We start from the raw sequence: 27,378 nt of genomic DNA, 5'->3' as shown, positions 1-27,378 counted from the left end.
TTACAGCTTGATCCCTCAGATTCTTAAGGGCTGCAAACCTCAGAGAGAAAACCTTAGTCTTGTGTTGCACAGCTGCATAATCCCTAAGATTGGTCAGTACTGTTTTTTTATTTTTGAAACTATCACAGACTAAAAGTGACATTTTCTAAGTGATAAAAAGTGTTTTCATGATCTGAAGCAAGACATAACACTTATACCACCAATAAGAATTTGATGGTTTTACCTTTCTCTGAGAGCTCTTTCCTGGTGTTTGTTCCTTTAGAAGATTGCTAGCATCTACAATATAAAAACTAAGTCCTAGAAGAAATCACTAATCATACAGTAATTTAGGTTGGAAGGCATCTTGAGAGATTGTTCAGTCTGATCTTGTGCTTAAAGCAGGACTAACATCAAACATGGATCAGGTTGCTGATGCCCTTATCCAATCTTGCTTTGGAAATCTCCCAATGACAGAGCTTATATATTTTCCCTGGGTAACACGTTCCAGTGTTTATCTGCTCTCAGCAAAAAGAATTTGTCCAACTCAACCTTCCTTCATTAGATCATGGACAATCGCTACTTGTCCTGTCAGTGAGCAGACTCCAGCATGTTTCTCCCTGGCTGTCCCTGATTCGCATTGAAAAGTTGTATTTCTATTTAGCTCTTCCTTGAAGACATGTTGTGTCGTACCTTTTGATCATGTTTCACTCCTCTCAAGGTGTTTTTTCAGAGTTGTTTATTTATTTTTTTTTTAGTATAAGCTTGTATTCTATCCTTGATCTAAAGTACTGCCATAGACCAGACTGTCTGCAAAGGAACTTTGGGGTTTCATTCTTTTAAAGTAGTAGTGGCACTCTTATTTTTGTCTCCTTTTTAAATGTTTCAGATCCTGTGTAAGGATTTAAAAGCTCTGAAGAGATGTGATGTTCTTGAACTAAATTAAAAAGCTGTTGTAAATAAGTTTAAACTTTTGCTCTACTGCAGTAGTGAATTCCATGAATTAACTCTTTAAAGATTTTTTTTCTTTGTTTTCAGATATTTTGTCTTCATTTGTGTGTGCTTACAGTCAGTTTCCATTAGCAGTTACCTGTTGGAGAATTTAGTTTAAGTCTTAATTCTGTGTACCACTGACTGCAAAAATAATGATTTCCCATGGACATCTTTTTATACCTTTAAATACTTTCAATCTCGATCTTTTCACTAAAAGACTAGTCTCTGTGCAAATGAGTATGTACAGAAAAATAAAGCTGATGGTTTCGTATATTCATATAGCACCTTTCACAATGCAGCAGTCCTGATTGCCTCTTGTAGCGGGTGTATATTCTGTTTTTGAACACTTTCTGTTTGAAAATGCATTCAGTTAATTATTCACAAATCAACATTTTAAATGTTATTTTCTGTATATATTGCTGTGCAATTGAAATTAATATAGGAGACACCACTAACACAATCACCGAATTATGCAGAGACTATTTTAATGGATTAATTACCTGTATGACATTAGACCTTATATTTCCCAGATAATTAGTGCCAAAAAAAGCAGTTATCATGATGTTGCTACTAACTCTTGTGACTTTAAATTCAGTGCTGTAAGATGATGTAACAGAGAAAAATTTTGGATTCTAGTATTTCTGTTTCTCACATCTGATGTATGTCAGTGAAATGCAAAAGGACAGAAGTATTATTCAGTAGATGGAGAAATAATGTAGAAAAAATGAAGCCTAGCTGGTCTTTCTGCCACTTTGTGCCTAAGTTTTAGGGAACTACTCTTTGCTTCCCTTCTACCAAGCTTCTGCTTTACCTTTTTTTCTGATAACTTCATTTGAAATTATGCATCCTCATCCCAATATTTTATTTTATAGTTTTAGTCCTTGTATAGAAACACAGAAACATTTGTTTTAATATTTTGCATTTAGCTCCCTTTTGAATTGGAAGTGTCCTGAGACAACTTTGCTGCTCATGGTTTGAGAATTGCCAGTCTGTTTTACCCTGTGCTTGAGGGTGTACAGATACAGATTCAGCCCTACAGGGTCTGTCATCCCAAACAATGTCATGTTGGAGAGCTACTGCTTTTTCCAAAGTCTTTAGCTTTCGGATTCTTCTGTTGACACTTTAATTCTCAATGCCAGCTGATTGTTTTGATTTTCTATCTGATTGAGTTCTTCTCTTCTATATAGTTTCATCTTTTCCTTAATTGATGGATCTGAACACCCATTATCATTTTGGCAGGTACATGCATACAATATGAGCTGAGAGGACAGCTAGTGATAGGCTATAGAAAAAAAGGAAAATGCACATGATGTCACTGGTTGTCTACCTGTATTTCCTTAACAACATGAGTGGGGGTGCCTTTGACTTTTTGCTGTTGGTCTCTGGATTTAAGGATGGCATCTCTGGTGGTCTGTCTTTTTTTGGTTATTGTTTAATTTTATTTTATTTACAGCTGAGCTGCTATATCAGTGTTTTTTCCTTTGATGGCTCACTTTTGTTATATAATCTAAGTGACACTTAAAATGCTGATAATTTCTGTATGGATTGTGCCTGTATCTCCAATTAAATTTTTAACTTGCTTGGGTTTGCCGTTTTGCTTGGCTGCTTAGCACTTTAATCCTTTTAGGGCCAGGTTTTTTGTTTTGTTTCTTTTACATGTGGATTGAAGTCCTAAGCTGCATGGTGTCCTGTAAGCTCAGCATCTAGAACCACAAGCTACAAATAAAGCCCCTCCCCATGTGTCTTTTTAATATTACCTTTGAAAGTAGCTACTTTTATTCATTTTATTTTACTTTATTTTATTTTAAAATCTAAGTTAAACCAAGGGATTAAAATATTAGACTAATTATGGGTTATTTGCAATGGCAATTAATAAGAGATGACTAGGTTGTATCAGCTTAATTTTGCCTCTTCAACCAGTCACTACCTGACTTTGTAAGCCTGGCTAGACTTTAGGTCTGAATAAACTCCGTGAGCTTCTAGTGGGTTTTTTTTGTGTTGGTTTGTTTGGGTTTTTTATTTGCTTGCTTGTTTGCTTTTATTTGATTGTTGTTTGATTTGGTTTTCTTTTTCCCCTACAAATTAGGTGGGTCTTAAGCCTGAGATTTCAGAACAATGTTTTCTGTGAAGGTTATTGGAAGACAGTACTTATCTCAGGCCTTCCTGTGTACTATGTATTAATGTATAAAATGTATAAATGTATAAAAATACATTTTTTGAAACTGATCTCATTTTCATTTTGGACTGAAGAACCAAAAATTTGTCAAGCAGAACTATCTCTGATCTTTATTGTATAGCGTTTTTTGTTATGACAATAAAGCATTATATGGTAGTTTGAAAATATAATTGTTTTAAAATAATGATATGAAGAAACATATTATCATTAATTTCTCCCTGAATTAAGTATCTTAATTTCAGAAGATACTTTGCAGTATTTTTCCTCTCTGTCTGCCATTACTTATGAAAGTCTCTTTATGTGCAAATATACTGTCAACTTTTTATTTGAAAAATACTTTGGTAGTACAGTAAATACACAAGGCATATTTTAATATCTTTTACTAGCATCGTTTTCATACATAATAATAAAAAAACTTTATTTTAGGGTGGTTTTCTTCTCTTTCCTCTCCATGTATCAGCCAATTTACAATATATTATTTTGTGATACTTCTGAAACTGCTCTGGATTGATATTTCTGTATTGAATTGAGAAGGGAAAGGGGTTTTTTTATCTAGTGAAATGTATTGACTCTAATGAAACCTGTGTGCACTGTATCTATTTTAGAGATTGTAAGCAAATACCTAACAAAAATATTTAAAAAACATAAATAACATAGCTCTCCCTGTGGTTTAGATCTCTTCTATATGTGGAGGTGCTCTAAAAATGCATTTAGTTTTATTTCTTTGTCTGTTTGGATTTTTTGTTAGGCCCGGCGCAAAGAGGTTTTTATCCAGGAGCGATATGGAAGATTTAATCTGAGTGACCCATTCTTGGCTCTTCAGAGAGACTTTGAGGCAGGAGCTGGTGATAAAGAAAAGAAGCCAATATGCATGAACCCTTTGTCCATTTTAGAAGCTGTTATGGCTCACTGCAGGAAAATGCAAGAAAGAATGTCAGCTCAGTTGGCTGCTGCTGAAAACAAACAAAAGAAGGTATCCTGCTACCAACTTCTTTTCCTTTTCCCTCTCTTGATTTGTTCTTTCATACCACTTACTTAGTTTCCATCTTTGTCTAACTTGGTTGTCATTACAAGTGTTAAAATGTCATCGCTTCATTGTCATAAATAGTGAGGTGCTGATTTTCAGGTAATAGTTTTTGTGCGCACCTCATTTGATCCCTAAATTTGTCTCTACTTATGGAATAAATGAAATATATAATCCGACATGTCAATGCAGTATAAAACTGGATATCTCAGTGTGAGCTGAGAAGGCATCATCACAGCTATGTTTTTAAACTGACACCACTAAAGCCTAGAGGAGCTACTGTTATTTTTATTCTAACCTAAATAGCATAAAATAAATTATTTATTTGCATTTTATATTAGGTGGCTTTGCTTCCTAAATCAGTAAAAACGAAGTATAAGTCTAAATTTATATTTTTTTTTTTGGGGGGGGGGGCGGTATTTAGAACATTTTCTGTAATGAAAAAATTATTTTGGGACAAGTATGTTGCAAAGAAAGTCTCGCTGAAGATAAAACAATGTCATTCTGAAAGGGAATTGTTTGTTGGGTACACGTTTCACTAATATTCAACCCATAAATTCCTAAAGCATAGCTAATTAAAAATACATTGGAGAGGGGTTTCTGAGAAGAAAGAGAGGAACAGAAATATAATAGACTAATCTAGACCAGGTATTTTTGAATAATTGGAAAATAAATGCTTGCTAGGCATTGAATCATCCTCACTGGGTTTAAGATGGATTGAACATCTTCAAGCAGCTGTGAAATAACATTTTGGTGATGGTTTTGCATTGATGTTTAAGAAAAAAAACAGTGCTAAGGCAATAGGCATAAAATTGATTTTGGTAGTAATTGCTGTTTGGAAATCACATGCACACAGAAGGACTGGAAGCATGCTGGAAATACATGCTTAAACTCAATCACCAAACCTTTTCGTGTTATCTTGGTTGTTTAGTTTAATCTAAGCATCCCTGCTCGTTAATACTTCAGAAAAACAGAGGCCACATGCAAAAAAATGAATAATGCTAGACTGTATGCAAGATAGTCAAATATTAAAAGAGTGTAATGGCCTATGTAGTGAACTGTTACTTGTACTTACACCACTTCTTTTTGAAGACACTTAGATGTTAATATTCTTCTTCTTATGCTTTGTAAGTTGAGATTTTGGGGAAGAGTTTGTCTCACCATAGGAAGAGCGAGTAAGCTTGCTTATTCTGACTGAAGAATGATATTGGGAGAAACCCTGTCACATCTGTCTGGACAATAGGATTAGTTTCTTGTTTCAGTGCATGGGCACAAGTCTCATACCTAAATTCTTTGTTTAGCTCTAGCCCCTTCAAAGGTGAGCAACAGAGTCCATGGCTTGTGAGAAAAGGCTGAGGGAGCTTGGTTGTTGTAGGTTTTTTTTGCCTAGTGTTATTTCCCAAGTCTCTTAAGTCTGTATGTACAGAAAAGGATGCCCTTGTCTTTTGTTTCCTGGAAGAATACATGACGTATTTTCTTTAAATCTGAAGTAGTTTCATCTTGGTTTATTTTGCAATGTAAGTCTTACCTTGAGAAGTATTTAAGCCTCTAGTACAACTCAATTCTGAAGTCTGTAACTTTCAAGCTAAACTTTCAAGCACCACACTTGAAAAAACTTACATTGCTTTGAAAGTGTGTCCTTATGTCTACTATTTTTGCTCCTTGTAACAAATAGGAAAATTATATAACACAGGATGCATGGTATTGAGCATCTGTGTGCATGACTCTCTACAGAACTTACATCTTCCTCTTTTAAAGACAATTTGAAATGCTATTAAACTGCTTGGGTTTGTGGCAACAGATGACAAATCTCTCAGCCATCTCCATTAATTCACAAACTATTTATTCAGTATTTTACTGTTCCTTAGTTCCCCATTTTTCTGTCTATTCTCTGTCTCTCAAATATCTCTGTTGTAAGTAGGTGATGAAGGTATTCTGAGTTTCTAGAAATGTTTGACAAAATAGGGGGACCCAAAGTAAGAAAAAAAAATTAAGCCTCGACAAACATGACCCAAATACTGAGCCAGCTGTACATCCTCCCTCCAAAAGTGGTTCCTCCTTCTCTAAATGCATGATGCGTCTATCTTCTTGTTTGGAATTACCTCATTGTCTCAGTCTTACACAAAGAAATGAAGTCTGTGTACAGAGGTGTTTATTTTCTTTGGATATTACTGGACTTTAACAGGCTCAGACTGAACTGTTATTCCTGAGGACTTTACTATCTGTGAATATAGTGATCTTAGTTGTTTTTTTTTAATAAAATTTTTATTTGATCATAAAAAAGCAAGTCATAACAATGTGCCAGAATGTAGAAAATGAAAGATGTGTACAAAATGACTGTCAATCACAGGCTTACCATATACCAAACATCTAATCCCCAGATCCCATCTGCTTAGTGTTAAATCTCCATGTGCTTCCATCTCTGTGAATGCCTTTTCTTGGAGTTGCTATTTAAATTAATTTTGATGTTTCCTGGGAACTCAAAGCCAGATAATCAAAATTTCTTGATTTGTCAAGTGTTTCAAGAGAACTTAGTATTGGGATGCATGCTCAAAGACAGACAGACGCCTTGGTTGGAAGAGGTCCATTGGTGTGATTTTAGTCTAACCTTGTGCTTAAAGCAGATTATCACCAGCAGTACATCTGGTCATCTGTCAGTTTGTCTAGCCGAGTCCTGAAACGCCCAGGAATGTCAGTACTGCAGTCTTTATGCACTGCTAGCCTCATTAAGAACTTTTTTTTCAAGACTGAGCCTCTTAAAGGGCAATTTTTGATCTTCACTTTTGTTATGGGGCCCCACCTGCCACTACCAAGAAGAATTTGGCTCTGTCATCACTGTAAGGGCCCTTCAAATGGAGTGAGTGGTATGTTGCCGTTATATCATCCTCCAGGCTTTTTTTCACTCAACTAGGCAAGCCAAGCTCCCTCGACCTTTTCTCACAAGGCATGAACTCTCTCACCTTTGAAGGGCCTTTGCTGGTTAGTTTGTTGTGGGACACTCATTTTTCTCTGTAACATTTTTTTACCCCTTTTCAAATCCCTCTTGGACACGTTTCCAGATGTTTACATTGCTGATATGATTTAGTGTATGCATATAGTACAGTTTGTGAAAGTCAGGTCAGAGTTAGTTCATAAACTCATAAATAATTACAGCTAACTCCAAATCTGTCACCTAAAGGAAAAACATGCAGTGTGAATATTCAGAGATTTTTTTTTCTATTCAAGGTGATGCAGCCAAAACAAGGGCAACGGAGCAGGGGGAAGAGACAGTCATGAGAGACAATGTAAAACAAGGAACTAATGTTTTGTCTTGTCAATTTGAAATCAAATAGAGGACTTGTATTTCTATTATGGATTTTTTATTTTTATGCAATGCTTACAAAGAATATAATGTAGTAGTATTGTAAGCTGATTTCATCCCAGCTATAAGTTAAAGTCTGCTTGTAATTATTTGAAAGTAATATAAACTCACAACAGCTAATTTATAGAACCAGTCCCTCCTCTGACAGCAAAAAAGGAGGAATAATAAAGTATTGAAAATCTTGATTAAAATATTTTCACTGTAATCTTATTGCATTTCCAAGCTTTAAAAATTGTGAAAGTTTCACATTATTTTTTTATCTGTTTTAACAAAAAAGAAACTGTTAGATGCTCTACTTGCTTTGAAATGCTTGTGAAGCATCCAAATGCTGTTGGATGCTTCAAAAAAAACCAATGCAATACTTGGGAAAAAAATATTCCTAAATAGAATGTTGTCATACTAGCTTGTTAATTAGATTTGTAGCTGTACTGTCAACATAACTGATGAGGTTGTTGCTGGTATTGTTTGTTTAGCAATGACTGATAGTGCAATACCTTATTTTTTATGTATTTAACACTGTTTTTAAGAAAAGGTGGACTTTGTTTTGTGAAATGCATTATACAGAGTGTATTGGTTAACCTGAGATGAAGCTCTGAAACCCCAGTGGAGCCCCTCCACTGTGAAACAGATTTTGAGTTATATCATAGAATCACTTAGAAAAGATCTTAAAGATCATTGAATCCAACCATTTACCCTGCCCTACCAAGTCCAGCACTAAGCCATATTCCCAAGCACCACATCTAGATGGCTTTTAAACACATCCAGGTGAGGTGACTCAACCACCTCTCTGGGCAGCAGGTTCCAATGTCTGACAACCCTTGCAGTGAAAAAGTTCTTCCTAGTGTCTAGTCTAAACCTCCCCTTGTGCAGCTTGAGGCCATTCCCGCTTGCTCTATCACCAGTTACTTGTGAGAAGAGATCAGCACCTACCTCTTTCGCCTCTAATTCACCTTGCCTGCTGATTATGCTTTTATTCAAAGACCCTGTTCTAGAAAAGCAATTGAAAAAAATATACTATTTTAAAAATACCTACTAATAGTAATGCAACCCAAATTGTTGGACTTGGAAGTGCTGGACTTGGAAGAGCAGGGTTAATGGTTGGATTCAATGATTTTGAAGGTCTTTTCCAACCTAAGTGATTCTATGAGTCTATGGGGGGGGGGAAATTACTGTTACCTAATACATGCAGATAATGGATAGGGTTTTTTTATTCTAGCTTATAATATAATTTATGCATCTCTGATGTTAGTGAGATCTTCTGGAAGATATTTGTGCCTGTGCCAAAAAGTTGGTCTTAGGAATGAATGTCTTATTTATAAACGTTAAAGCAAGATGTAAGACACTTATGGGCATGATAGACTCAGTATTTCAGTCTGAGGAAGAGCTAGAACCTAAACCTTTCATTTCTAGGCTCAAAGTTGTTTTTGCAAAGCTCATCTCTTGCTTCTGTCTGGTTCCTTTACTGAGAAGAGGACTTCCTGTGATGTCTTTTGTCTAATTTCTGGAGAACAGGTAGTTCCTCACTTGAGAATCACAATCATTTAATCACTTTGGGTAATCTCTGTGTTGTCAACAGAGGGAGCTAGATGGGCCTACTTAGTTTCTGAATTGCTGGTCAAAGATGCCTGTCTGTCTTTTGCTTGTGTAAGATGATAAGCACTTGTGTTAAATATGACAAATCACGTTCCTGGAGTGGATAGGTTCCTTTTAGGCATCCTCTCAAGGTTAAAATGTCAGGTTAATACTAGGTTATGTTGAAAGTCTCCATCTTGTTCTTGAGAATTTTTATTTATGCTTTCTTACAGTTGGAAATGGAAAAATCTCAGTTACAGAGTCTTGAGCTGGAGCACAGAAAGCTATCCGCTCGTCTTGAAGAAGAACGAGGAAGGAATAAGCATGTAGTATTGATGCTGGTGAAGGAGTGTAAGCAGTTGTCTGGCCGAATTGTAGAGGAAGCTCAGAAACTAGAAGAAGTGATGGCAAAATTTGAAGAGGAAAAGAAAAAGGCTACTGAATTGGAGGAGTGTCTTGCAGCTGAGAAACAAAGGAGTACACAAATGGAAGCTCAAATGGAAAAGCAGCTGTCTGAGTTTGACACAGAGAGAGAGCAGTTGCGTGCCAAACTTCATAGAGAGGAAGCGCACACCAGTGACCTCAGAGAAGAGAGAGATAAAATGATCAAACTGATTGAGCAATTAAAAAAGGAGAATGAAAGTAAAGCTAATCTTTCTCTCAAAAACAAAGATAAAAATAAAGATAGGAGTCTTGTTTCTGTTGCTGTTGAAACAGAAGAGCCAAGTTCAAGAACTGTTGCCTGCCAAACAGATACTGTAGTGATGGACAGTAGCACAGATAATGTCAAGAAATTGCCTTTGACTGCATCTGTAAAGCCTTCTACAGTGAACCCACTAGTGTCTGGCAATATGAAAACGAATGTGTGTGCCAGTGCAGCGTTTGGGAAGCCTGTTATTGATAGGCAGTCTTCATCTAGTGAACTTCTCCCTCCCACAACTCCTGTTCTTACACAGAATCAAAACAGAATTGAGGAAAATGGACCAAGTACAGGCTCATCACCTGATTTACCAAGTAGTGCTTCCCCTTTTTCAAATAGTACCTCCCTTTGCACCCCTGCAGCACCGACTGCTGCAGCTCAGAATTCCTCACTCACTTCATCTATGCATAGTTTGCATTCACCATCTGCCAACACTACTGGGCATCCAGGCCTAAATCCACGAATTCAAGCAGCTAGATTCAGATTTCAAGCAAATGCGAACGATCAAGACCAAAATGGAAACACAACCCAAAGTCCACCCTCAAGGGATGTATCCCCTACTAGTCGTGATAACCTAGTTGCCAAACAGGTAGCTCGAAATACTGTTACCCAAGTCCTTTCAAGATTTACAAGCCCTCAGGGCAGTGCTCCATCACGGCCCGGGACATCACATTCAATGGAAGTTGGCACTTACCCCCCAGTTGGCAGAACCAATTTAAAGACTCCCAGTGTATCAAGAATTGACAGAGGAAATCCTCCACCTATTCCTCCTAAAAAACCAGGGCTTTCGCAGACTCCTTCTCCACCACACCCACAGCTTAAGGTTTTAATGGATAGTAGTCGATCCCCAAATACAAGTGCAAAAACTGACAGCAAAACCATGACCTCACCTCTTTCAAGTTCACCACAAGGAATCAGGGTAATAAATGAGGAAATTATTTCTAAGTCCTCACCTCAGCTGCCACCAAAACCTGCTATAGATTTATCTGTGGCACCTGCAGGCTGTGCCATACCAGCCATAGCCTCATCTCAGGTGGGTGCCTGGCCTTCCCACTTCCCTGGACTGAACCAACCTGCATGTTCAGAAAATTCCTTTGTCATTCCCACCACCATTGCCTGTAGCTCCTCCATAAACCCTGTTAGTGCTTCATCCTGTAGACCATGTGATTCAGACAGCCTCCTGGTAACAGCATCAGGTAAAGGGATTGATATGCTACAAACTGTCTCCCTCTAAAATAATGTTTTTGTTTTCCTATACATCTCTTGTTTGCTTTATCTTCTATATCTGTCTCTGTTTTACTTTCTGAAAGCTGAAATTCTAATTTACATTTTTTCCATATTCCAGGGGTATGGGAATTCCTTTGTTGATTTAGTAATGTCACAAATTAGCTTGCTTCCTCAAGGAAGTCTCCAAATTGAAGGGTTTTTTTTAAAGGTAACGGGGACTAATGTTAAAAGTAAATGGGCTGCAGATTATTGTATATTAAAGAAATTCCTTGGTTTTTTTGTGAATGCTGTTAGTTTGGACTTCAAAATCCTTATCAGTCTGAAGTAATGTTGTGAAAATTATCTCTGCTGGTGATCTTCCGTGAAATATGTATTTTAATGCTTATGAATCTTTTTGAAAACAGGACATAGTTGGGGCTACTGTATTCTCCTATGGCATTAGATGGTTGCACATTAAGGTATATAATTGCCTGGATAACAATGCAGCTTCAAATATATTTCACTTCATACCAGTACAAGACATTTCATTTTTATTACCATTTTCCTATAGTTACGCTTTTTTCTGTAATTCTTTGTGTAGTTCTTCTTCTATAGTTCTAACAAAGCATATAGATGTAGGCTTTGTTAGTACTTGTGTGTGACATCTCACAGGTTTGCCTCAACAGATATCAGCAAAGGTTTTCTAGAAATTTAAAATCTAAATATTATGTTGACAATCTCAGTCTGTAGTCAGTGCATGTAGTTTGCTATTCTTTTTTGCATTGTGGTAGGGACTTAATTTGTGTCCCTAATTTGCTGCCAACTTCAGGTTATCTTCTTGATGGCAGTTAAATGAAGAAAGACAGCCCTGATCTAACTTCAAGTTAATTGTAGGTCTCCTATGAAATTTTTGTCATCATTTTTCCCTGCTGGGATCAATAACACTAGCTAGAAAAAGCATTATGTAGAAGCTCCTCTTAAGCCTAACTTGCACTGCAGTGAGGAAAGATGAACACACAGTTATGGAGCACCTTAAACTTTCATCAGCATTGAAGAATGCTTGAATGGTGTCAAACTTTCAACAGTGATTTTGAGTTCAGTTATGCTGCTTCAGTACCTCATAACTTTAGTCCACTCATCATCATCTATTGGGTATAAAACCCCTGCACAGCTGGTCTGCTTCCATCACACAACTAACCACTTTCTCTTTGTAGCTGCATCACTGTCTGATGAGGCAGTTGAACTCAGTCACCAGTCTTAGAGAAGGTGTTCCAAAAGCAACGTGTGGCAGACTTTTATCTGTATGTATAGGAGAATCCAGGGTTCACAATATTAAGGAATTTTATTCCCATTCCACTTCATTGAAGACTTTCTGTATGTTTCTGGAGTACCGTAGACATGATTTTATTATTTGGATGTGGCCATAAGAATATGAGCTCATAAATCTTACCTTCCAGTTGTCTACTACGTGTCAGACTTAAACAACTGTGGTATTTAATGTCTGCCTCTTAGTTTCCTGTTTTTCATATGGATGTGCTGAATTTTCATCTTAAATTCTTATTCCTGGCTGAGTCTGACTGCCATGTCAGCTAATTAGTCTCCAGTATTCCAGATGTTCTCCAAACCTCATTTGTCTTCAGATGCAAATAGCCTCCATAATGGAACTAAAAATTCATTAAAAAATTAAAAGGATTTTATTAATATACAATAAATAATTGGCAAAATCAACTATTATGTTAATAGGTTTTGCAACCAGGTGGCTGTCTTGCACAAATCCTATCAGCATGAGTTAGGGTGTATATTTGTTAGTCTTATATTAAATAGATGATGTTTGGTAATAATTTAGGACAGTTTTTTATTATTCTTAAAAAAAAAATAAATCCTCTATCTTAAAAATTAAGTTAGCATCACTTGACTTCATAACTCCATGAACTGGTTTAGTTTGTGCTTTGAACTTTGAAGCATAATTTTGTTTTTCTTAGGAGACTAATCAGCCTTTTAAATAGGCCAAATAGTCAATTTTGGTTTCTTATAAAAATTGTGACAGTTCTCAGAGGCAATTCTCAAAGACTGGATTTTTGTAAATAACTGTCTTTTTTTTTTTTTTTTTTTTTTTTAATTCTGCTAGTTTATGTGTTCAGATTGCCTTTCTTCCTTTACACTCCATTCACTTGTTTTTGGAAGGGATAAAAACATTTGGGTTCATTTAATCCCCTTATAATCCTTCCTCTGAACATTTGACACTGTTAGTATTTTTAAGTGGCACTGCTATTTGTGAATTTTTGCAATTGCAAATGGGAAACGTATCCCATAATCTGAATTCCACAAAGAAAGACTGCTTAAACTCTAGTTAGTGGTCTACTGATTTTTTTTTATTAATACAGATATATTAATTCAATATCCCTCCTTTACTGACTACAAACAGGCTCAAAGAACTTCAGTAACTTTATCTGCAATATTCAGGTAAATATGCAGGAACTCCCTTGTCTTTTATCTAAACTAATGCACTTATTCTCCAATCAGTTTCATTTATGTGTTTTAAGGGAACTTAATCTCTTTTGGCCAAGGGTTTTGGCAAACTGCAGAACTAAAAACAGATGTTGTGCAAGAATAGAAAGACATTTCCTTCAAGATTATATGTTGAAAAAAGAAAAAAATAGCTCTTATAAATATATATGTATCTGGAAATAGTCTTTTTCTTAGAAAAGATAAACCAAATTTAATAAAATCTGTTCTCATTAAGACAATGTGGTCAGTAATGCCTGAATTCATATAACTTACTTTCTAGTTTCAGTTTCTTTTTTTTAAGTATGACTTTTCTTGAGGTGAACAGCATCTCGCAAACTACAAATACTACTGAAACCTCTTTGCTATACCTGCATTTTCATGCCCTCTAGGCACAGACTCAGTTTTATTAATGTTCTCATTGATTTTAATCTGCTTTATTTACTTCTTCTGGAAAATGTTTAGAATTTGAATTTTGTTTTCAGTTACAGCAGAGAATTGTATCATATTATGTTCTATAGTAAGTAGTGAGCTTCAGCCAGAATTTGTCAGTATTTTTAAACAAGGACACAAACAAAATTTAACATATTAAAAAAGACATTGAAAATCCTCTTTATTTTTTTTGTTTGTCTGTCAATAAACTTGCATTTCTTCTTACTGTGGAGACAGAAGAACTGATAATCACTGAAGTATTGTATTCATTAATTTTAAAACAGTTTCCAAGTTAGCCCAACTTGCTTTAAGAACATATCAACAGCCTGATTTTCAGTTAGGGAGTGCTTTGGTTCTAGGAAGAGCAGGTACTAAGAGCAAACTTAAAATCAGAGCACCAACTGTTTCAGTTACCTGTTCTACTAAATTAATATGATTATACCTTCTTTCAGAGATGGGACAATGAACGGGGTGTTGCTCATTTAATCCCTGGTAGGAAAAGACACCAGCTTTTGTCATTAATGTTGAAAAGACTGCACATAGAGAAATCACAATGAACATTTATGGCCTGATTCAAAATCTGCAACAATGTTTTCATTAACTTCAACAGCCTTTGAACTGGTGCCAAAATGCTTCTGCTCTGTTTGGATTTCTACATTTCAATGGCTGTAAGACTTCAAACTGGAAACGCATGTAGGCAGTTGGATTTTCATGCCCCTGGGATTTCTGCTTTCACTTTCTTCTTGGTTTTGCGCTTTTTATGTCACTCTTCAATGAAGCAGGTCTTTTATTTTGCTCATTTCTTTAATGATTGATTTATTCTCTCTGTCCAATTGGCTTAGAAGATAGAAGTAGGAGGGGGCTGAGAGACTGATCTGGGCTATGGAATTAACCATCTCACATTCTGAAGCTGATGCCAGAAGCTGTTTTTGTCTGTCCCTCTGCCCTTCATCACTGCATGCCCTACAAACTCACAGATGCTTCACATCTCCTAGCTTTTTGCATCTGTAATGGTGTGCCTTATTTATTGGTATTTTCTAATGTTGGTGTATTGTGTCAGATTAATTCAGCTTTATTATATTGCTTTATATTGGTAACAGAAGATTTAGTTATGTTTATATTATTATCTGGTTTTTGTATCTTTTTTCAGTAGGTTTTCATCGAATGATATCAGAGTAAAATGAATTTCATCACTGAATTGCAATAACATATTTTTTTATTTCAAGGAGTTGAAATGAAAATTGTTACCGCATACAGCACAAAAAAAATTTCCTTTTATTTTGGAATTTCTGTTTAAGATGCATTTAAAAACAAAAAAACAAAACCAAACAAAAAACCTGACAAATAAAGCGTGCACTATTTTCAATAAGGAAGGGAACCCAGAAATACTATTCATATTACAAAATTGTTGGCAAAGTGAACTTCATGCCTAAAGCTTGGTGTTCGGTTCCCTAAATTCCCCCAAATAATTCCAGTATAACTTGGACAAAGAATGTTAGCATCTGGAGTGCCATCCAAGCGATGTCCACTGTAAGTTAACTACCATGACAAGACAGTAAAAACTACACAAGTGCAAAAACCTTCATATAGATTCATATATTTATGTATATATATTCACAGCTGCAGCAGTGTTACTTTTAAGGAATAACAAAAAGATGGAAAAATAAAAATGCTTTTATAATGGAAAGGAAGAGCAAAAGTTTTTCTTCAGACTTTTGGTTATTTTGTGAGAATTAACTGTTCTCAAGTATTGGAAGTAGAAAAAATATTTTTTTACAACTTAAAGGATGCAGTTTACTTTTTATATGGCTTATTTTTTAAAAAAGCTTAAGAAAATAAAAATCCTTGATTAAAAATATTGGAGAAACATTATTAATAGTCAGAGGGTAGCTTAAGAGTTGAATGATGGAGTTAACTTAATGGTTTATTGTTGGTTTAAAGTTGGATTTGTAAGGTAACTTCACAGCTGCAGTGATTACTTTTTATAATCAATATCAAATAAATACATTGAATAATAAGATAACATTGTGAAAATACTACAAGTACATTCCCTTTATATACAAAAGTACTAAATATCATTTGAAATTACAAATTTAGCTTACTTTAGAAACAAATATGAAAATACTCCAAGCATTTAGTTTTTTGTTGTTCTGAGCTGGGATCAAACTCTGTGCTCTTCATTGAAGCTGATCAGATAATATATTCTTATATAAGTCTGGACCTTATTTAACATTTACCTAGATCTTGCGAAGTTCCCAAATCTATAGAAATCTGTTGGGAACTTCCATATTTAATTTTCATTTTCCAATATGTAGAACAGATTATCCCAGCCTTGTAGACTACTGCCACATGCTTTTTATAGTTCTAGGTGCTATCTATTGGGTAGCACTTGATCAGCCTGATGGAGCTGGAGGTGTTGTCCTGTAGCTTCTTTTCAGACTTGGGTGTTGCAGAACCACAGTAAACTTGATTTGCATTGTCAGATTTCAGCCTCATATAATAGTTTATGTGTGGCCACAGATTACAAAATTATTTATTCAAGAGAGAAATACAATGTGGATTTTCTAAAGGTAATAGTGACAATAAGAAAAAAAAATAATTCTCCTATTTTCTCTTGCAGTCCTTAATCAAGGAAGAATGCACAAAATTTTCTATGACTTATGCAGCAAACTTCATATTCTTAACAAACTCCCTACTAAAGCTGAGAAGTAATGAACAGAACATTTTACCAAGATCACTCTTTAAGTTGTCAAAGCTTTTAATTTAATATTATTTTTTAACAGGGTGACTTAAAGCTTTCACTTGGTAAATTTTATATAACCTGTTACTCATTCACACTGGAGCATTTTACAGTATATTGTTTAAGTATTGCTGAATAAAAGGAACATAACCTTAAGGTACAGTTCAATAATAAATATCTTGATTTCTGTATTATTTTTGTAAATTATTTCCACATTTTTTTCAAACTTAGTAAAAGACACTTGTAAGTTTTTAAGGGCTCTCCCTGTGATTTATCTGTAGAACTGCAGGTGCGATATAAGTACTAAAGTTTGCACTAAGACAGTAAAGGAGGATGAAATTTTGTACTAAATTAAGTATTTGGTTCCAAAAATCTTTCTTTACATACTTAAAAAAACCTTCCCAGCATATCAGCAATTAAAAAAACCAACACATGTATAAAACTTTGTTAGTTTCTGATTTTTAATAGTATGAAGTTTTATGAGTCACCCAGCTGCTACTGCAGCTCATTACAAGTTTCACATTAACATTTTGTAATGAAATCCTGTTCATTTGCATTAACAACCATAGCTCCTGCACCGAGTTTTTATTCTTCAGAATACTTTCTTATATATAGACAACGCATCATTCCAAAACCTCAGCTAACTAATCTTGCAATTTTGAAGATCCTTTTTAATTTTTAAGAGAACACAGAAAATGCAGAGCTTTTATTTGTATGTTTTCCATCTAACTTCTGTTGCTTTAACTCACAGGCTGGTCTTCCTCCCTAACCCCTTTGTTAACAAGTGGTGGTCCTGTCCCCCTGGGTGGCAGGCCCACCCTTCTTCACCAAGCTGCTGCCCAGGGAAATGTCACTTTATTATCAATGCTGCTTAATGAAGAAGGACTGGACATTAATTACTCTTGTGAAGATGGCTCTTCTGCCTTGTATTCTGCTGCTACGAATGGACATACAGGTAAGCGATTCTAAATTTTGTTACAACATTCAAGTGAAGTAGTGAAAGCTTATTTCATTAATTTTAAATATTAAATTAGGTCATATGCATGTTTGAGGGTTTTTTTAAATGTGAAATTGAAACCAATATATATAGATGATATTACAAAAGTCAAAGTATAGCATATATATAAGTGGTACTTTCAGAGGCAGAATTTTGGAACTCAGAAAAAATTCTTCCTTGTGCTAATATTCTGCAGGAACATCTGTTTTAATTCTCCACTCCTTTCCTATAAAAAGCTACCAGATATAATCACCCCATGTTCTGTGACAAGCAGAGGATCTTTTGTAGGAAAGGCAACTTGAAAGAAAGAACTTTCTTCTACAGGGAGTAAGCAGAAAAGAACAGGTCGTCACTAGTGTTTTGATCTTCTCCAGCAGAGGTGAAAATGATGGAACATTGTTTCAGAGTCTTGTGTTACTTGGGAAATAAAAGAAACTGTCTTTATTTTTAAACTAGATGAAATGGCCTTAGTTTGTTCTCTAAGCTTTACTGAGGTAGTTAACATTTTTCTTTTCCCCACTAACCCAACCGTCAGTCTTGAGGAGGTAGCACCCTTGAACCACCCAACAGCCAGTCTTCACATTTTATCAGTATTTTTATGAAATATTTACAAACTCCAAGCAACAATTTTCAGACTGTTAGCATAAGGCTCTCAAAAAGCAGCTTTCTTTAAAATTCCTGTACACATTATTGTAGGTTTTTCTACTTATGTAAAAATTTCCTAGATTTTTATATTGCAAATAATATAATTAGGCTGTTTTGGACACTACAGATGAAATCCACCAATACCAATGACAAAACTTCTGTTGATTTTTAGTAAAATCAAGATATTACTTCACAGTACAACATGGAACAAAGTGACTTTAAAGCCATTGCTTTCAAGAGTACTTTGCTGTTTTATTTAACCATGTGTTTGTTAGTGACACAATTGGAAAACCCCAATCCAATGTTCAGAATAGTATTGAGAGAGACTATTTTAAAGGTCTAAGTTAGGATCCAATATCCATAGCTAGGCAGAGAGTGTACATCTTTCTGACAAATTCGGGGTTAATTTTGTGACCAGGCATAGGGATAGGCAGAATTTTCCCTTTGTTCAGCATAGTATATTTTATCGTTGCTTGCTAGGTGCTATGGTTTACTTCATGGGAACATCTGGACCTTTTCATCTGACAGATTCTTTGCTGTTGCCAGACCCTTAGAATATATGAAAAGTTATTTTATTTATTATTTTCTTTATCTGGCGTTTTTTTTTTTTTTTCCAACTTTTAATCTTCAGTATTAAGAGTCCAAGTTTATTACACTGTGTGACATTCTTTCCCCCTGCCTCACTCTGTGGATTCTTTTAGGCTTACATCTATTTATCATTGCTGCTGGCTGTAAGAGTCAGTAATTGACCCAATTCTTCTTTACTCATCTTGCATTCCTGAAATCTTTCAAGCCAAGCACCCTCATTTACAGTTACAATTACTGAGCAACTCTTACTGACAGCAAAGGCAATTAGGTTTTTTGGTTTATTTTCAAAATTATAAGTAAGAGAGGCACTTGACACAAGTATGAAAACACAATAATAAATACATGCATATGCATCCTGTAATTGTTTAGTATCTTTTACTTTCTAAAATAAAAAATAAATTACAAAAGTTTTAGTGTTGCTCTTCAATATATAGTTGACAAGATATGAAAAACACTTCATTGTACAAATAATTGCATAATTCCCTCTGAATGAGGGAATCACACAGCAGCAGTATTGCTGTCTCCTTACTACATTATAGTAAAATTCAGAGTAGTAGTTTTATAATCTTTTTGGAGAACAGTTTTTGTGCTTAGTTTTAATCTATAATCCTTTCTTTTTTACTTGGAGTTGTTCCCAAGCACATGAATAGATGCAGCTCTTTAAAGTGGAGACTCTTAAAAACAAATTCATGTAAAAATATATAGGCTTAAGAAAGGAAGTATAAGAATAAATATCTTATTTTTAAAAGTCATTTTAATAACCTTTTTTTTAACTAACCAGGTGTAAAGATATTACATTTATATAATTTAAGAAGGATAAAATAATATATTGTATAATTGTTTTTCACTGCCTTGATTAAGATTTTCAATGGTAAGTTACTGTCATTGTGCTAGTTTTTTTTCCCCTTGGAATCACAAAATCATTTAGGTTGAAAAAAGCCCTTAAGACCTTTCAACCCTAAAATTAACCTGGTGGATGATCACATCATTATTTAATTTATTGAGAATACCTTTAATCTGGAGTTAGGAACTAAATAGCTTTGGAGATTTGCAGGACCCCTTATTTCTTCTAAGTCAAGTCACCAGATTTTCTGATTTCTCCTGGGAAATAGTTTGTCAGAAGAAGAGTAGCTCTGAACTTGTTAAGAGCCAGAACAGTGAGTGGTTCAGAAACAAACGTGTTACTGAGAGACTGAGAAAAGTGGAAAATGAATGATTTGCACACATTTTAAGTAAAGAAATACCATAGTTGAGATGTGTAGATAACTAGAGAAAGGTAACCAGATACATGTTATGTACTCCCAGTCCAATCTGCAGAGAAAATGGAGTTTCATGAGGAAAGAGAGCGCTCAAATATTCTTTCCTAATTGTCCTATTTGCAAAATGTGTAGCCTTCCTGTTTTTAAACAGTTGCCTTTTTAGAGCTGCAGCTGAGGGTTTTTCCACATGAAGCTCATAGCAGCTACTTTGTTTCCTGCACACACTGTCCCTAATTCTGTATGTCTGAGAGAGAGAACCACCATAAAAAGATACACTGAATAATTTCTTTGTGTTTGAATGGACATGAAGAAACTGTTGACTTTATGATTTAACCACTAGACTGGTAGAGATGAACAGATTGTTTTGTCAGGCTGTCTTGGTTTGATCCATTAACTAACTACTTCAGTCTGTTCTGCACTTGATAACATGTACAGTAGTTCACTTAGTTAATATATCTGCATATCTGTATTGTCCTGCCAATCCTGACCATTCTCTGCCACACACAAAGTGGTTGAGAAAGAGAGAAGGAAATAATAAGAGTTCCTGAAACTGAGAGATGTGAAAAGAATAATATCATCATCCTTTGGACTCAGCTATGTGCTAATCATATGCATTTATGATACAACTTCTATCCTGAGTATATGGAGGCTGTGGCAGCCTGATTGATAGGAAAAACTGGAATTTTGTGGAAAGTAGAAAGGAGCAAGGTGCAGAGACTTACAGTCCATGGAGTCAGCTCTGCCAAGCCACTGGATGTATGCGCATGGTGTTTGCCAGCACTCTGGAAGAACTAACTACCCAGCTGTGGTAGGAAGCAGTAAAGTTTCCAGGTGCTTTTGCTACTAAGCTTCCATGTTTTGCTTTTGCTTTGATCAAACCTTGGAATGAGTAACAGCATCAGTATCTGTTTTGTGCCTGCCCTTCTGACCAGTCCTCTCCACATCGGATTACTTCTGTGGCAGACAGCAGGGAACTGGAGTTAATGAGTCTGGGCTGACCCAAATTACCCTTCTCCAAATCCCCACCAAAAGTCCATGCAGAAGATCCAGGGTTCTAGGAGGTTATTGCTCTTTTACTTGATATGCCACCAGAACAGGTTGTGTAGAGCTTACTAGCTCACATGGTAAGTCTCATGAAAGTCACTGTATTTTCTCATGCTTGCACCTACCCCTGAGAATAAATATCTCTTTTCAGTGATCTTCGTAAGAAACAGTATTTTCACATAGATAAGCTACCACCTGAATGATCTGCCAATCAATAATTGTGAGTTAATCATACCTTTCTAGAAAGGTGGCTCTCGCTCTGTTCGTTCTTCATGTCTTTTGCATGGCTAATATATGCTTTGTGAAGAAACCAAAGGGTATTCTAGCAAAATATTAGAAACTGCCAGAAGAAAATGTTTTCAACATCCCCCATAACCTTTAGAAGTATTTTAGGATATCAAGCAGGAATCTGTATTTTCAAGTTAATTGTTTATTATAAAACTGGGATTGACAATGGAAAGAGGAAGAAAAATTATGTATTTGTTAACAGAGTATTATTTCTGTTACAAAATTATTAACAATATAATTTTATTTTATGTGGTATTATCTTACATGTGAAAACACTGGGTAAGTTAGTTAACTGAGAGCTTTATGACCTAAAAAAGTTATTACAGATGAAGTCCTGGTAGCTAATCCTGACAACCAATTAAAAAAAAAAAAAAAAGCGCCATTTCAGATGAGATTAATTATTTAAGAAACTGAGAAGATGTTTAAAAATCTTATTTCTTATTGTTAAATTATGTATCCAGTCAACTTCACAACATCTGTATATTAATATTTGAAAGAGTTGTAACAGGAGTAAATATATTAAGGAATGGTTGAGATTAGTCAGATTTCTAAGAAATCCTGAATATATGTTTCTGATATCTAGAGATAAGCTTCACTAGCAAAGCTTGGCTCTGGGATCTTACCCAGTACTGGAACAGAGCACATTAAGCTTGCTCAGAAATCAGGTCAAGAGTTTGTAATTGCTGTTCTAGCTGAGCTTATTTTTAATGTAGTGGTTTCAGTTACAAAAGGCATGTTTTATTTTGGTCTGTAAAAATCTGCTATAGAGCAGATTTAAGTGTTTTTTTTCAAAATTAATTGCGTCAAAAGATATTCCAATTTGTGGATGAAAAGCAGTCCAGTTACTATGTAATTAAGTAATTAGGATGCTGGAATCAGGCTGGTACTATTTTTAGCATGTCATTTTGGAAAATATGAATGGGAATGGTTTGGGGAGGTTTGAGTTTATTTATCTTGCTTGTCATTGCAATCCCATGTCAAAGTGTCCTTGACACAAGACTGGCCAGCCTGTTGTTTGAGTTACATGTTACTTGTGAGCATCTCCCCCGTGCCTGTGGTGTTTAGGATGTGTCACATGGCTGCTGCTGGGACTGTGCTGCCTTTGGGGGCTGTGGATAATTTGAATTCCTCACTTTGGAGATGAATTAGCTAACAGTCTGGGAGTTGCCAGCAATGGGCATGTATTTGGATACCAGTAGAACCTGAGGCCTTTCTGCAAAAGAGTGGTGATCCCCCAGGGAGTCAGGTCTCACCTCTCTTTTGCACAGCACTTCTGAGCATCTACTTTGCTAAGGTGTGTGATGTATAGTCAAAAAATACCAACTGCTTTCACCCATTGAGCAGATTTAACTTCTGGTAGCTTTAATGTCTTGTTCTTGTTGCATCAGTTTGTGTTTATGCTCAATTTATAGATTGTGTGAGATTGCTGCTGACTGCAGGAGCACAAGTTGATGCTGCTGATAAAAATGGCTTTACACCCTTGTGTTCAGCAGTTGCTCAGGGACATGTCAAGTAAGTGAAGTCTTAAGATTTTGCCCGTCACTTATTACTTAATGTTATGCTCTCTTTATGTTATATTATATACCTTTTTCATTACATAACTGTTGCATTCTTAAGTATAAATGCATTTAACTATCATTTATTGAAAGCATCTACTGAAACTGGTATTCATCTGCCATTCTGTTTCTAATATTTTCCATTTGTTTTGTTTCCAATTGCAGCTATTATGTTGCTGAACATGTATTCTTAGTAACCACAATATGATACTGTTCTAGTTGGGCATCACACCTTTGAATTTCTAATTTTTTTTTGAGTTGTCATGCATAATGCAGGATTAACAGAGGAAGGAGGAAAGAAATTATTTTGGCACTGATTTTTTTTGAAGCATAAAGAACTACAAAATCATATTCAGACATAAAAGAGCATTTGTCTGAGTGTTCTTCTGGGAGGTGTTTATCCAGATGATTTTTTTTTCTTCCCTTTTCCTCCCTCCATCAGAGGACATGAAGGCTGATGTTGCATTTCCTCTCTGCAGCTTTACTGTGTATCATAGAATTGTAGGAATTAGAACTGAAAGTTTGAAGCAACCATTGGATAACCTCTTCCAAAGCATGCTTTTCCTGATAAAACTATTTTACATATGAAAAAGGTCTTAAACAGCATGACTGTTTAGGTCATTTAGATTCATTAGGAATCTGTATTACAAACAAAAGATACGGATTTATATAACTTTGATTTTGCTTATCTTTCCATTTTTTATTCTTTCAATGTTGCATTTTTTAATTGTTAAGGATTTTACTCTGGTATAGTAACATACAGGGGTCAGAGTCTTTGAGTGTTATTATACCATGATAGACCCTGAAAGAGAGGGATCCTTCCCCTTCTCATGGTCTTCCATAAGTATGTAAGAATCATCACAGTTTCTTGCCACTAAGAATGAAGGACTTCAAGCTTAACAACTAGTGGGCATCCTTTCTTGAAGTCTTTATCCAGAGCTAGCAGATTCCAAGTAGGAGTTTTGAGAAAAGAAATACAAATCTAAATGCTCCCGCGTTTTACGTAAAATCTGTAAAAATTACATGTGGCTTGACAGGACAAGCCAAAAATACTTTTCATGTTATCTCACTAAAATAAATACATTAGACTTTGTTTAAATAGGAAGCTATTTATTTCTCTGACACCCTCACAACACTTTGCTGGATATCATCTGGTGCATGATGGTACTGCAGACTTTATATGCTTTTACCCTTACAGTTACCTATATATAGTATGACATCCCTAACCACTTCTCTTAACTTTTTTTTAGATACTAAACATGAACTGAATTGTAAAAGTGAGTGGAGTAATAACAGAGCCAGCTGAAAAAATCAGAGACTGTGAATGCTTCCAGGCTGTTTGATTTGTTGATCACTTCAAAATTCTGGCTCAGAAGAAATCTGTTGTAGGCAGAATTTGGGGCAATGGTACAGTCTGTGCCCTTGGAAGAGTTTTGTTGTGTAGTCTGTGTTACTTGTACTGCAGCACTAAGAATCTGGGGTTAATACCAGAGCTAAACTACTATCAATTACCCAGTACTTGTCTGTGGCAGATTTGCTAGCCAGTCCCCTGTGACCCATCTGTTAACCTTATTCCTGAATTGGCTCAATACTGTTGTTCCAAGTCCAGAAATAAATTGTAGTTATAATACCACCAATTCATACAGTGCTTTGAGGAGAAGCTTTCAAAACCATTTCACGTGTGGTCCAGTCCAGGCTGACCTTAAGTGACCTTGAGATGCAAAGGCAATGTAGCATTTCCAGAATCACTGAATAAAATGCAAAATAGCAAACTATGTATTTTCAACATAGCAGACATAAATCTCAGTCAGTAGTTTCTTTATGGAGGTGGTTTCTTAGAAGCCCATCTTAAGCTGACTTTTGTGACTGTATGTTTAGGATACATGTGCAACATTTGTTAAGGCAGAGCATTAGTTTAATTTGCATTTTTTTCTATTCATTTGAACATTTTCAGAAAGTGCAGCTAAACAATTCAGATTAATTCTGGTTTACTCTTTTCTAAACTTGGTCATTTTATCTTGAACTTAATTTTCTGACTGAATAAGAACTTATTAAAATCATAGAATCAGACAATGTTTTTAGTTCGAAGGGACCTGTTGTGGTTTGGGCCCAACATGACAACAAAGAAACAGCCCCTTGGCCGCTCACTCAACTGCCCCCCGACACGCACACCAGGATGAGGAGGACAAGGCTCATGGGTCAAGACAAAGGACAAGGAGGGTTCTTCACTGATTAAGGTCCCGAGCAAAACAAACTCAACTCGGGGAAAAAACAATAATTTAATTTCACACTCATCACACACACACAGGACACAGACAACACACAGAGCAGGGCTTGCATATGTTACCCCACCCCTCCCTTCTTCCCAGGCCCAAATCCCTTTGTTCCCGGTTTCTCTCCCTCCTTCCCCCCAGCAGCACTGGGGGACAGGGGATGGGGTTTAAAGTCAGTTCACAGGCTGGTGGTTCTTGCTGTGCCATCCTCCTCAGGAAGAAGGATTCCTTACAGTCCTTCCCTGCTTCCCCATGGGGTCCCTCCCATGGGAGAGAGTCCTCCACAAACCTCGCCTTCATGAATCCTTCCCATGAGGTCCGGAGCTGCTCCAGCCTGGGCTTCTCACAGAGCCACGGACTGCTTTGGAACAGTCAGCTCCCCTGGTGCTGGGGTCTTCCAAACTATAACAGGACCTTAAAGATCATCTAATTCCAATCCCCCTGCATGGGCAGGGTCACCTCCCACTAGATCAGGTTGCTGCAAGCCCCATGCAACCTGGCCTTGAACACTTCCATGGATGAGGCTTCCACAACTTTCCTGGGCAACCCGTTCCAGTGTCTCATCACCCTCACACTGAAGAATTTCTTCCTGATGTCTAACCTAAATCTCCCCTCTTCCAGTTTTAATCAATTACCCCTTGTCATCTTATTACAAGCCCTTAAATGATACTTTTACTTTTAAAAGGATACACTTTTTTAATGATATTTTTTTCATCTATAATTTCTTATATGCTTATATTCTTCTAGATACCTTACTTTGTTTTAAATATTTGGTCATCCTGTTTGCTAAAGTAGGTTCTCCTAACCTGTAGTTATATGGCATTTCATTAGTTGCTTTGAGGCTTTATTGTTGTTATCCGTTTATTTTTACAAACTAATAAATATTGAGCCAGAGAAATGAGAAGTTGTCTTTGTTTAAAGCTCTTGTTTGAAGTGCAGAGGGAATAGACTGGAATTAAGATTTTTCTAATGTCTTAAGAGTTGCTGAAAAGCTGGGTTTGGGAAGGGAAAGTAAGCCAATCCCCTGGCACAAAAATTTGGAAGAAAACTATCTACTCCTACACAGGAGGAAGTGAGGAAGTGCAGGATCTTGGATGCGAATGCTGAACTCTAGTGAGTTGCTCTTTAGCACTCCACCTCATTTTCTATCTTCCTTAATCCAGTATCTGATACCAACACACCCCAAGCTATCCTTCTGGAGTAGCCTCCATTCAGGGATCTGAGTGGTGGGTAGTGCCATAGCGCTTTTACTGTCCCTCCCAGCCTACTTCTCTAGGCCAGTGTCTCTCTTGCTGGTATCTAATGCTAGTCCTACTCATTTTTTTTCCTTTTTTTTTTTTTAATATATTAAAACTATTTTAAATATTAGTAGTCAGAAAAAAAGTATCACGGTCTTGCTCAGCTGAAGGTTGTGGGGGTTTTTTAAGCAGCTGTCATCAAATTTTCATTAGCTTTGTGAAATAAAGTATTTTACATTCACAATTTTTAAATGCAGCTACAGCATTTTAAGATTTTCAGATCTAAAGTAATCAGATTTTCTGTCTTTATAACTATATGTGATCGATGAAATAATGGGTAGATCTAAATGTATAAAATCAGTACTTTACAAAAAAAAAATTTAAATGTATTAAGTTATAAAGAAGTTTTGGGTGTTAAATATAAGATATTTTTTACTAACTTACTGCTTGCTGTAGGTGTGCAGAATTATTAATTATGTATCAGGCTGATGTTAACCATGCTGCTGAAAGAGGATGGACACCTTTGTTCCTGGCCTGTAAAAATGGAAATAATGATTGTATCAAGCTATTGTTGGATGGTGGAGCAGATCGAACAGTAAAAACCAGCGTAAGTTAAAATAATTTGTAAAGTCCTTTGTATAGTAATGAATAACTGCAAACAGCTAGGATACCTTTACATTAAAATATTTATTTAAAGTTTTCTTTAAAACTGAAATAAGCCATATCATTTGAAATTGACTTTTTTTTCATCTTACATTCCAGGGTTTTTTTTAAGCTGTATATTCTCTAAAATCTCCTCAATTAT

The 27,378-nt window shown here is 35.8% G+C and overlaps 1 protein-coding gene across 1 annotated transcript in view; it reads left to right on the top strand.

Annotated features, from left to right (window-relative positions):
• Positions 1–27,378, top strand: part of CTTNBP2 (cortactin binding protein 2) — an 88,747-nt gene that overhangs the window by 29,060 nt on the left and 32,309 nt on the right. The window contains exons 3-7 of the mRNA XM_051636337.1: positions 3,894–4,118; positions 9,336–10,998; positions 17,437–17,640; positions 22,919–23,018; positions 27,030–27,180. Coding sequence (XP_051492297.1) covers positions 3,894–4,118; positions 9,336–10,998; positions 17,437–17,640; positions 22,919–23,018; positions 27,030–27,180 — 2,343 coding nt within the window. The remainder of the gene's footprint in view (positions 1–3,893; positions 4,119–9,335; positions 10,999–17,436; positions 17,641–22,918; positions 23,019–27,029; positions 27,181–27,378) is intronic.

The sequence above is a fragment of the Apus apus genome, chromosome 1 (genome assembly GCF_020740795.1).
Source record: "Apus apus isolate bApuApu2 chromosome 1, bApuApu2.pri.cur, whole genome shotgun sequence".
In the NCBI taxonomy this organism is placed as follows: domain Eukaryota; kingdom Metazoa; phylum Chordata; class Aves; order Apodiformes; family Apodidae; genus Apus; species Apus apus.
The sequence above is the reverse complement of the archived record's forward strand: the minus strand, read 5'-3'. Positions and strand labels throughout refer to the sequence as shown.